Below are 12,586 nucleotides of genomic sequence, written 5' to 3' on the forward strand. Positions count from 1 at the left end.
AATTTTACTATTCTTATAAGTAGCTTTTGTCTTGTCCTACGTGTTGCACCTATTTCACTATTTTTTATTTTTTATTTTTTATCATTATTTAACATTTTCTCTATTTATGATACTTTTCACAGCATTTTATTCTTGAATGATGCTAAAGATACTATAAATTTTACTACTTATGTCTTTCAAATTGGTATGTCACCAATCACAAAAAATAATTTCAATTATTCATTATATTTTTTAAGTAACACTAATCACATTTTACTCTATCAGTTTGTAAATATTTTAGTAGCTATGAATTGGTTATTTTTGTTTATTTATTTTAATAATATGAAATATATTCATATTTGCTTACACTTGTATATTTATTTTGTTATTATTATTGATTAATATTTTTTAGATTAATTTCACTTTTAATATTGTCTTTTAATTTTACCCTCTCTATACTAAAATCCTAACTCCGCCACTGGAAGCGGGTAAAAGCGTTTGGATCTAAATCTATAGAGACACTTTAATGGTGAGAAGGCGCTTCTCAAAATAAAATTTAAAAAAAAAAATGGCGAGAAGGATACTCTCTCTCTCTCTCTCTCTCTCTCAAAAAGGAGCCCGCAGACCTTTTAGTCCCATGCCATGCATTCAATACTCAACGTGTTTTCAAATGTTCCAAAAAGATACGATCTACATTGAGTACCCTCTTGCATTTGCAATTATGTCACTCCTCGCGCACAAAAAATCATTATAATGGCAAAATACCATCATATCTTTCTATTATTATCAACAGAGCAGTTATATATCTGACCCTACAAGTTGTAGGTGAAGGTTAAGGTCGAGAGTTCAAGGTTCATTGGTTGCATGTAAAACTTTACCAATAATCAAGAACAAAACAATTATATCTGTTGCTATAAAAAGAAATAGAATTCCACTGTAATTTTATCGAAACCTCAAGTAAAAAACAAAGAAATTACACCAGGTCCCTATATATTGGCCTAATGGTCCTGAAACAGGGGATACCAGATTTTCACTTCATCTTATAATCTGAAAGGTATTCAATTCGTTGAGTTTTGTGGTGCATCGTCACAGCTTACTTCCGGTTTAACATGGTTGTGAACAGCCTCAATAGCCTGAGCAGAAGCATCTGAGAATCCCATTAATGCCTGGAATAGTTTGGGGAGGCTTGTTTTCAAGTTATTCAATGTCATGTCCCTTGTAACCTGGACCGCTTTCAGATATTTGGCCTTCTCATCATCCGCTTGGTTCCTTAGAGCTTCAATTTTGGCACGCTTCTGTAGATGCTTAGGGCTCAATTCAGAGAGTGTATCTTCTGTAACCTCAAGGTTCTTCTCAATCTCTGCTAGAGTGTCTGACTCCTTTTGCAACCTTTTCTCAAATTTATCGGATTTCTTCTGCTGGTTGTTTTCCTCTGCCTGCTGCAGGATTACATCGCGGATGGCAGACAAAAGGCTTTTAATGGCCTCTGAGGTTACCTATAACACAGTATCAAGTATAATTATTTCCATGTGAGAAAACATTGGAGCAGATAATCTAGACTTCCCATGACCTATTTGCAATGTGAATTATTACACGAATCATTTATCTCTAGCATCCCCATCAGACTCATTTCAATGAAAAGGAATTGCAGTAGCCAAGAATGCAAACAGATTAGAGTAATAATCATTTAATTTATTTTTATAAGTATAATGATATATAACAAGTTTAAAGCTCAGAGATTTTTTAGGTATACAGAATCTTATGTACCCAAAATGTAGGCTGTTTCTAGAACATTTCCATATATTTCTGTACTAGAACATTTTCCATAAATTCACCTATAAACTTTTTAAGCTTCAGCTTGTAAGATCCTAATAATAGGGCCCTTCAATAATTCAAAATCCAGATGCTTCAGACTGACCCAAAAACATATTGAATTGCTAATCTAACAAGACTTAAATACATAAAACTGTACACAACAAGGAAACAGAGTTGATTACTAAAATTATACTTCTTATGCTATTGTCATTTTCTAAAAAAAATGACCCCAAAAATAAAATTATATAAAAAATAGTGACATTCTATGGCAATCAGAAAAATCCCACTTCCTTGATATATATGCATCACCATACCATTATCTATCATACCAGCTAGGTCATCTGTTGAAACCCAAAATCACCCAGATTTTAAACAATTATAAAGAAATTCAAGACTGAATTGAATGCTTCCTGATTTTAAATCTGACAAAAGCAAAGTTGCATCATTCAGCATCCATCAAACGTTGAGGGGCACCTAAAGTTGATTGCCTAATCTTTCACCTCAATCCAACCCAACACAAAAACCTAAAACAATAACCCTTCACCTTTTTGCTTCTGCATCAAGAAAATAACTTTATCTCTTCACCCTATAATTGGGCATATCAGAGTTTACTAATTTTCCCACTCCAATAAGTATTTTAGGCCCCCGTATTACCTATGTTCAGCAAATGTAGAGATGTTGCACACACCACAAGATATCCATATTCTAAAGATAGCTCCAATGCAACAACAATAAACCTTGGTCTCAAAATTTTAGAGTCGGCTAGGAATCCTCAACATACTAATCAGACTGCCAGCTCAACAATGGCCAAATTAATCTTTGGGTGTTAAACACTTGAAAGGAAGCTGGTTCAAAGAAAAGATGTTATCTTTATATCAAAGTATGTGTCTAGGGTTGTCAATCTCATTTGCATGACCAGTGTAACTGTCAAAATACCTGTTACAACTTACAACGTACTAATTGGTTGTCTCCAAAATGGGAACTCCATGACTGAGCAAATCATGGGTAATACCTGTGTATTAAGGATTGACATGATTGCCAGATATTAATATTAATCTCTCAGATCTTATATTATCAGTATACTTACTAATATCCAAGGCAAGGTTCACTGAAGTACCTTATCAGGTAATTTGTCAACGACAAGCTGCCAAGATTCACATAGGCTGCGGACTACAGATGAGTAACCACCATGTTGAAGATCATCTTCAAGGTGGTTGGTGAGCTGGATCCACCTGGAGAGGGTTCTTACATAGTCCCTTTGAGACTTTGTGAGTTTGCAGAAGCTGTTGTACCAGTAGGTAACCTCAGTTTCCAGCTGAGCTGTTGCCTGGCGACGGTAATCTGTACTGATCTCTGTGCTTGGATTATCATGAAGATTAATCAACTGCACAGAGATTTGGTTTTGAACTTGATGAGCCTCATACATTGTTTTCCACATCTGCATTAGCCTGCAAAAAGATTTAAGCATAGAAGATAAATTTTGGGGGCAGAATCAAGATATCAATATTAAAATGCTCTATATATGGAGTGTATAAGTATATTCACCAAAACAAAACATATCCAGCAAGTTTAGAATACTTCAATTTCCTTAAACCATGGAATCTTTTAGTGAGTTTTTGAACTTCCATGCTAGCTGCTATGAATAAGGATGTAGAGGGGGTGGGTAATACAACCTTACTATTGGCGTTATTCACCAAATTTGGTTCATATCAACTAGCGAATTATAGGTTTTCCCAAACAACATACTACACATAGAAAGGGGGTAAAAAATCAGGAAAACAGAAGTATTAATAGAATTAAATAAGGATATATGATAATGATCATCACGACTGCACACCATTAGTGTTAGAGTAATCCATTACATGACATATACAATAGGCAACCTATTCTTTGATAAATTCAAGTAGATTTGAGTCGAGAGAGTGCAATTTTCTCATTATGGAAAGCAGGAGAACATAATCTGGCAAGTGATACAAATTCTTGTATTGGAGAGAAAATCTCTGGAAGCTTTTAATAATCCTATTAACCAAATTAAATTGATATAGAACCATATGCATTTATAAAGAGTACAGCTTTTTATTCATAATCAAGATATTGATGTCTACAACACTTACCCAGAAGTCAACGCAACCAGCTGAGGGTACAGCTCCTCATCTATGAGCTCCAATATTGATGAACAAATACTACTAATTGATTCTTTCAAGCGTACTATGTCGGCTTCCAAACTCTCAACACTTGATCGAGTTTTCTCAGTCTTGGTCCAGTCATTGTTCTCAGTACTTTGTTTTTCCAGTAAGGAACACTTCCTTGCATACTCTAATTTAGTAATTTCTTCCTCCTACAAAAAGTGATGATTAAAACCATCAGAGGCAAGTATAAGAACCATGCACAATAATATTTTGATATCATAAGCATGAAGTTGAACAGAAAGATGCTTTTGTGAAGTTGTGAGAAACAGACATGCTCATGTGAAAGTAAATATACGTAATTTATTTGTCTCATAGTATTATTTTCCATATATTTCATGAGTCAAACTACCTTCAAAAGAGAGGAAAGAGAGTGTTTGGATGAGCTTATTTTCATTGGCTTCTTTTGTTAAAAAATAAGCTATGTAAAAGTACAATTATGCCTAGAAAAAAGTAAGACTTTAAAAAGCTATGTACTGGTTTTTTTTTTTAAGGCTTAGCCAAACAAACCCTAAGAAAAAGACAAATTTCCAAGCCATCTCAAGCCAGGGTACCACAATTCCATAGAACGCTCTTAAATGTTACAACAAAAACACACCACCTCATAGTGCAATGTTTCCAGATATTAGTAGAACAATGGGCTAGACCAAATGAAGATATGAGCCCTTTAGGCATATGCACCAGATGTCACTAAAGTACATTACACATTCTTACTAGTTGCACTCTGTCATCCAGTGACGATCTTACCTTCATTTCCTTGTAAAGTCTCTGCTCTGCAGCATAAAGTTTTCTTAGTGTGATGCAATGAGCTCCAACCCTGCATGGTTCACTGGAGCTATGAAGCCCAACATCCTCTTTGGTTACCTGAAGAGACTTGGATGACCAATTCCATGACCTTGAACTAAAGACCTTTGCAGAATTCTTCCCTGTAAATGATACAGTAATAATAAATTCCTAGAGGAACTTGATAACAAAAATCATCAGTAGCCAGACTCACAGGAATAAATTGATTGGCTAAAATATTGATTGTCCTAAAGTTTGCCTAAATTCCTTTTTTCATTCCTAAACTTTAACAAGTTTGTTTTTCGTCCCTAAACTATTAAAAATTTACAATTTCTGTCCTTAAACTTCAAAAAAATATTTTTTAATCCCTAAACTATTGAACAAAATTCATTTTTTTTGTTCCTATTTTCACTCCTAAATTATTTTGGGGGGGGGGGGGGACTTTTTAAAAAGTTTAGGGAAAAAAAACATTTTAAGTTTAAGGAAAAAAAGAAGAAGCAAACTTTAGGGACGGAAACAATATTTTAGCCAAATTGATATTTTGAACAGAAACCAATTACACCAGAACAAGGTTCTAGGATAAAATTATTCACAAATGATCATATTAGGTGCCAAGTCAATAGACAAGAAGCTTAAACCTCATAACCAAAAAGAAACAAGAACAATAGTCATGATCATCTCAAAGTAATCTATAAAAAATAAACGTGAACCAAGCCCAGTGTTATGCTTCTTGGTATGGTAAAACAAGGATGAAAGAACGATGAGGGAGCCTATTTTAGAACCAAACTATCACTCCACTTTCTCATTGACAGGTTAAGTATGAGATTACTCCACCGCCGTGTAAGTTATAACAAGTGAATTCACTTTCAAATTCGTTGTGTTCCTGTATGAATATATTTAACATGTACAGAATTTTAGTCAGTTTCCCATGCGGCTGACTTTTCTATTAGGAAGTGGTAAAAAATTATTATTTTGGTGGAAAATTATAGTGCATATCATAATTAAAAAACTAGCTCAGTTAGACGCTGGATTGGAAATGTTTTTTAATTGGTCCAGGTTGTCCTGCACATACTTGAAACTATTGACTAACAGTAAGGCTTGGAAGTGACAGCATGTTCATCATACTTGATGCTCAACCCAGCCAAATCTGTTGCAAATCCTCGGTAAGAACCAACTAGGTGGTGTATCGTTCACCCACTTATAGAGTACAAGCTGAAGTTACAATGGTGCATCACACACCAGAATGACAACAGTTTACAACAAAAACTGTCCAGGGCTACCCCAATCAAGTAGGGTTCTAATGGCTTTTGGATGCAGTGATAAAAAAGAAGCTACCAAAGATCAGAATCACAAAACATTGACCTCCCAAAGTCACTAAAGCAAAGACATAATAGTCCAAAAACAAATGAAATAAAATAACAGCCATCAGTATTCAGTACTGCATATATTTTCTGAATTATACCAAAGCTCTTAATTTCATCTACACATTGGGACCTGATACCTCAAAGGAATGATCCACATATAAAAAAAAATTTGGGGTATACATATGTGAGTTCAAATCCCAAATGAAATAAAAATATAGGTGCTGAGGAATTAATATAACATAAATAAGCCTAAACCATAGGCTTAAGCTTTTGGTTTAGGTGATATCCCTACATGTTTTATTAAGGTCTCAATTGGAATCTCCCCAAAGTAGTATCCCCTCAACAAATGGTATTACAACCCATGGTGGTGTGGGATAAGGTGGCAAAGTTACTAAGTCTCTTTTGCAGTTGAACGAGGACGGGTTGCTTTGGTAATTGGAACAAGAACGAGGTGCATGTCCATGAAGCCAAACAAGTGTTAATCATACAAGGCAAGCCCATAAACCCCAAACAGATGATCTTGGAAAACAACCCAACAAAATAGTATTACCAATGGTGCTAGATCAAAGAAGAATGACACAGTGCGAGGTTCCCATGGATGAGCGTGCAAGGTTAACATGTGGTTCCTATGGATGGCATACAAAAGGACCATGGATGACACTCAAGAGAAGGAAAAGCCCATAGGCAAGAGGGAGTTAGTAGAACTTATTCGTGGCCCACAAAGAAGCAAAGTAAGCCAAAGAGACATAGTAAAAGAGAAGCTGGAATTAATATAACATAATTGGGGCCAAGCACATAGGGTTAAACTTTTGAATTAAGTGGTGTCTCTATATATTATATTAAAGCTTCAATTGAAGTCTTCCCAACATAAATTTCTTTGACAATGTTGCAATTCAGACTAAGATTCAACAACATTTAAAGGTCCAGAATCATGCGCCAATGATATTGAGGCAACAATTTGCATGTTATTTTCAGATATCAGCCTGTAATGATGGCTTGACTGCCTGAACTATTTAAACACAGGAGGCAGCATATGCCGATTACTTATAATGAATGAAAAAGCCACCACAAGAGCCAGAAGCTTGAACATATTACATAAACAACAACAGAAAGCACGGGGCTCTTTACAGAGATGTCACTACATCAGAAATTTTTCATATAATCAGAACATGAACAATATTATAAAGCACAGAGTCTTTTACAGAAATGCCACTACATTAGAAAGTTTTTATATTATAAGAACAATAAGATTGATGGTAATAAGAATACAACAAACATCATGAACAAAATTAGGAAAAAGTCAATTTACTCAAGTGGAACTTCCACTTCAGATGTACCAATCAAGTATCAAGTGAAAGCATATAAAGGATAAATTGTAAAGTATCTGATAAATGTTAGATTGTTGAAAAGAGAGAATTTACTTTTGTTTTCTTCGAGACCCCGTGAAAGAAATGTATCCCCTCCACTAATGTCCATAAAAACAGCTATTTCCTTTCCACCAGCTGATGCTTTAAGGAAATAATCGTCTAACTCACGCATAATACCCTCCAAAGTCTTCTTGCTCCTCCATGCATCATCAGATTCTTTATACCAGCTCATTGTTGATGAATTATCATCAACCACTTCTACAGGCTGAGGCTTCTCAGGAAGTGGATTTACAACAATTTTCGCAACAGCTTCCTCTTTCTGATCTTCTTCTTCAAATTCTGTCTTAGTCTCTGCCCACTTTTCGTCCTCTACTTGTTCCACCAATTCACTATTCTTGTAATGATGATGTGGTGACGAACACCTAAAAGTGTCCAAAATGTCCCACGGGCTAAGAGGTGATGGGGTACAGCGATCATACTCTTCAATCTCTGTGCTTTCTTTTTGGGGAACTTCTTCCTTCCTATTATTTTCATCAAACTTTCTCAAATCAGGGCTAAAAGGAGGTGGTGGAGGAGGCAATGGTGGAGGTGGTGAGGGAGGCAATTGCAGGCCAAAAGGGGTATTTTCGAACTCTAATGTCTCTGACTCAGTGAATTGCCGAAGAGTAACTCCTGTATTCTTTAATGCTCTCAAATAACCCAATTGGGCACCCACAAAATCTCCCCTAAACCCAACCAACTGTTTCATTAGCTTCTTCCTCTCCCTGCAAATCTGCATCCGCTCATCCTTCTCAATCCTCGATGCTACACATCCCATTTTGCTCAATACGTGTAACTGCAAAGAAGTTTATGGTATCTAGCTTAACTGAAAAATACAACAGAAAGAATAAAGCCAAATGCAGGTTCAATTTTGTCTACTTCTATGAGCAAAAAATATACTTACTACATCAAGTACTTCATCCTTGAAAATTCATAATGCCTATTACTTCATTGCAAATTCATGATGCCTATAAACTTTTCAGGTTCTTCCCAGTTCAAACAGTCATCATATTATAAGATGAGAATCCTAATCACTTCACGTCCAAATTACCCCTAGAGTTTTATCACAACATGCTTTTACACTTTTTGCTCCAAAAAAATAAATCCCAAATAATAAAGGTAAAATAAAAGTACCCAGTTTCAAAACTTTTTTACAACAACTCACTAATCCACAACTCTGTAACAAAAATATCCAGATGGGTTATCTTTTTTATCACTTGTTTTTCAAGTTCAATACGTTGAGATGGTTTCCTAAGCCTAAATTGTCTGTTCTCACACCACATGCCTAGTTAACCCTGGTCATTCATTGATCTCAAATAAGCCAAAAAGGTAATCAAAGCTCAGAGGAGAAAGAATAGCCATTTTTAGATATTCCAAAAAAAAGTCACATACCCACAAAAGCTGAAAGAATAACCACCAAATGGCTGCGCTTGTGTTGTGTCACTGATTTTCCCAGCTATACTCAGCCAAAATTGATCTTCACAATCATCCCCACAACACCAAATCTTGAATCAGCTACTCTTACCTTTCCTGACCCATCGAGGACTTCAATAAAAGAGACCCAAAACGGCACTTTAAAAAACAAAATCTACCCAGTTCCAAAAATCTCCATTGCTCAGCAATAGAACAATAATAATAGAAATATCACCCTTTAAAAATAAAAAAATAAAAACAATTGGGTCTCAAAGTACAGCCTCAAACAGGTTTTCTGGTAAGTTTAGTAAAAGATAAAAAAAACAAGACAAGAAAACAATGGTCCTGACATGGAAACTGTGAGAGACAGAGAGATGTTTTGGATTGAAAACTATACAACTAAATTTTAATACTACTACAACAATGGTTATGGACTCATCATGGGTTGGGTTTGAACACGTGTAGGCAGAGAACTAGAGGAGCCTAAAAAGCCTTCTAGTTCCAGAGAGCCCCACTTTTGTCCATGCCTTACAAATACAGAGAGAGAGAGAGAGAGAGAGGGAGAGAGAGATAGGAAAGCTCGAGACCCAAGAAGAGTGAGCATCCAAAGTATAGAGTTAATAAGCGCATTTTTTAGCACCAAACCATTTTAATGTATTTTCTTGTCAGTTAAGCTTTCTTTTAGTTTGAGTGGTGGGTGTGATGAGGACTAAGGACAAAAACCAAACCTTATTTCAACATACTATTACCACGTGAGCAACAACCAGAAAGTAGAAAGCTGTTTAATGTTTTTAGTATTTTTTAAGGAAAAAAGACAGTAAAGAAAACAATGAATTATTATCAAAACATTAATATTTTTACGGAGAGTTTTATATTTGATTATTAATTTCGGACAATATTAATAGAAATGTTCAAGATTTAAATCTTTTTATATTTAACCACTAAATTATGTCTAAAAAATAAAAATAAAAATAAAAATCTTGTATCAATATTTTTGTTACAATCTGAAAATTTAATCAAGTAATGTATGCATAATTATTTTCAAAACCTTAAAAATTTTGAAATATTATTATTATCTTTTGTTATTGATAAAAAGTTTAATTGGTCACATATATAATGTTTAGGGGATAATTGCTCAAGTCCCAAGTGAGAAGGTTTCATTGGTGAAAATTTTAATATTTATTGAATAATTGTTCAAATCAAAAGTCCATCAATCAAATTAAGATGGATCATTGATATCAAAATCTAATGTACATAATTGTAAGATAGTGTGTGTGTGTGTTATATTTGAAAATGTATTTTCAAACCTTAAAGATTAGCCTTTGAAATCTTTTCAAAGACTTTAATAAATATTAGATTGTGTTTTTAGAAGAGCAATTTTAAAGATAATTATAAAGAATTCGAATAACATAATTTGTTTTCCTTCCTTAAAAAATTATTCTCTATTCTTTAAGTGAAAAAAATGAAATAGAACACTACTAAAAAAACAAGTAAAAAATGTGCTCTTGCATATATTCTTGGAATATTACACATGAAAAAAAAATTATGATATAGATATTCTTTTTTTTTTTCATTTTATCATTCATTAAAATCAGGATAAGGATTAAAAAACAATATATTTCAAAGACTTTCTATCATTCCCTAAGAACAACTTTCGGAATATGCAACCAAATGAGGTAGAGATTTTTTTTTTTTTTTGAACTACCACTTCTTTCTTTCTTTTCTTCTTTTTTTTCCTTATTGGCTAAGACAAGGGAGAAGGTATTTGCCTATTTGATATCAAATGATGTGGCATCATTTGATACAAAGTATTTTTTTCAAGATAAAGCTACTTTTAGGATTTTTAAAAAAAAAATAGAAGAAGAAGGCAACTTGCTGTTTTCTATATCATGCTTTAAAAAAATATTAAAAAATCATACCAATTTAAAGTTTTTTTTTTTTTTTGAGGGGGGACCAATTTAAAGTTTGAGAAATTTTGTTTGCACAATAAAATTTTTTAATATTTTCACAATAATTCGTTTTTAATTATGTCTCAATTTAATATTTTATTATTTTAAAGAGAGGTGCTACGTCCACAACATTTTTACAACATTTTTACAACAAATTATAGGTGGTTAATTGTTATTGGTTCAAATTTGAACTTAACACTAAGATTATTTTTTTGCCCCAACAATAACAACCAGTAACATCCTGCCACTTAGGATTTATTGTAAAAATATTGTGAAAATATTATGGACATATCATTTCTCTATTTTATATTGACATACGAGTAAAGACAGCTCAATTGTTATAAAAATATTGTAATAATTTATTGGGTCTTTACTCTTGAGTTTGAATCTACTTTTGTATAGTGCGTATCTTAGCATGGGGAAGGATGCGTATTATAGCGTAAGGGACGTATACATGGGAAAGAGGAAGCAGTGGCCACGTCAGGCAAAGAAAATCCAACTTCCTACCAAACAAAGCAGTTTCCTGCAGAGAGTGGTGACCTTCCTTTTCTCTGCTTTATCTTTCCAAAAAGCTCTTTTCTGACTAATAATTTTGCTACCTCAGAGAGCTTAATCTTCTTTGTTCACCTTCATTTATTATTATTTCTTTTCCCCACCTTTTTCTTCCTCTTTAGTTTTCCAACCACTCATTTCAGTCACAAATTCACAATGCACTTTCCCTTGTATTTGAGGATTATACAACTTCTTTTAGTTTTGCCCACCTTTTGTTAATGCACCACTCAAAATACACCAAGCATATAAAGATTAATCTTTTTACTTGAATGAGGAAAATTAGAAGAATGGGAGAAAAGAGGAGGGGAATGATATATCTATGTACAAATGTCATTTATATTAACAAACAAATCTTAAATTAAAAAAAAATAAAAAATTCAGAATTACAACGCATAGAAGTTAGAGATTAATTTTCTTTACTCGGAAAATACTTAGATTCTCCAAAAACAATGTTCTTTCCTCTCACATGAGAAATGTGTCTTATGGCAAAATCCACGTGTGGGACCCACTCCTCATATTGGAAGAGGGAGCATTGCTCAACTTCCTAAGAAATTTCCTCTTTACTTATTATTTCTTTTCCCCCACCTTTTCCTTCCCCTTTAGTTTTCCAACCACTCATTTCAATTACAACTTCACAATGCACTTTCCCTTGTATTTACAGTTTATACAACTTTTTTATTGTTTTGCCAACTTTTTGTTAATGCATCACTCAAAATACATCAAGTATGTAAAGGTTAATCTTATTATTTGAATGAAGAAAATTAGACAAATGGGATGGAAGAAGAGAGGAGGGGAATGATATAACTATGTACAAATGTCATTCATATAAATATGTATGTAACAACAAATATTTTGTTATCTTTTTGGTTTATCTCACAACATGAACTTCTCTCAACTCTAGTGCATGGTGTTCAACCTTCTTTTTCATCAATGATAAAGAGAATATATCACATATAAACAAACAGGGATCTTGAATTCAATTTTTATTAGTGAAAGAAGGAGGAACTTAATAACTTTGAGATTAGTAGTTCAAAAAATATTTTCGGAGTTACAACTCTCAGATCTCAGAAGATATCATCCAGACTTGTTGTTTTGTGGATAAGTACCTATTGATTAGTTTCTGATGATGCCGAAGAAAT

At 33.7% G+C, this 12,586-nt stretch overlaps 1 protein-coding gene across 2 annotated transcripts; it reads right to left on the bottom strand.

The window, feature by feature from the left end:
• Nucleotides 1-839: 839 nt before the first annotated feature.
• LOC142635962 (protein ALTERED PHOSPHATE STARVATION RESPONSE 1) lies at nucleotides 840-9,637 on the bottom strand. Of its 2 annotated transcripts, XM_075810012.1 has the most exons (7): nucleotides 8,926-9,637; nucleotides 7,549-8,329; nucleotides 4,728-4,906; nucleotides 3,909-4,132; nucleotides 2,912-3,242; nucleotides 2,731-2,806; nucleotides 840-1,475 (listed from the first exon to the last, which is right to left on the bottom strand). In XM_075810012.1, the coding sequence occupies exons 2-6, from the start codon at nucleotides 8,309-8,311 to the stop codon at nucleotides 2,741-2,743; spliced, it is 1,563 nt and encodes a 520-aa protein (XP_075666127.1). In that variant the 5' UTR covers nucleotides 8,312-8,329; nucleotides 8,926-9,637; the 3' UTR covers nucleotides 840-1,475; nucleotides 2,731-2,740. The 2 variants fall into 2 exon arrangements, with proteins under 2 accessions (XP_075666127.1, XP_075666126.1); XM_075810011.1 differs by lacking the exon at nucleotides 2,731-2,806.
• Between the last annotated feature and the right edge of the window lie 2,949 nt (nucleotides 9,638-12,586).

Source organism: Castanea sativa, chromosome 5 (genome assembly GCF_040712315.1).
Source record: "Castanea sativa cultivar Marrone di Chiusa Pesio chromosome 5, ASM4071231v1".
NCBI classification, from domain to species: domain Eukaryota; kingdom Viridiplantae; phylum Streptophyta; class Magnoliopsida; order Fagales; family Fagaceae; genus Castanea; species Castanea sativa.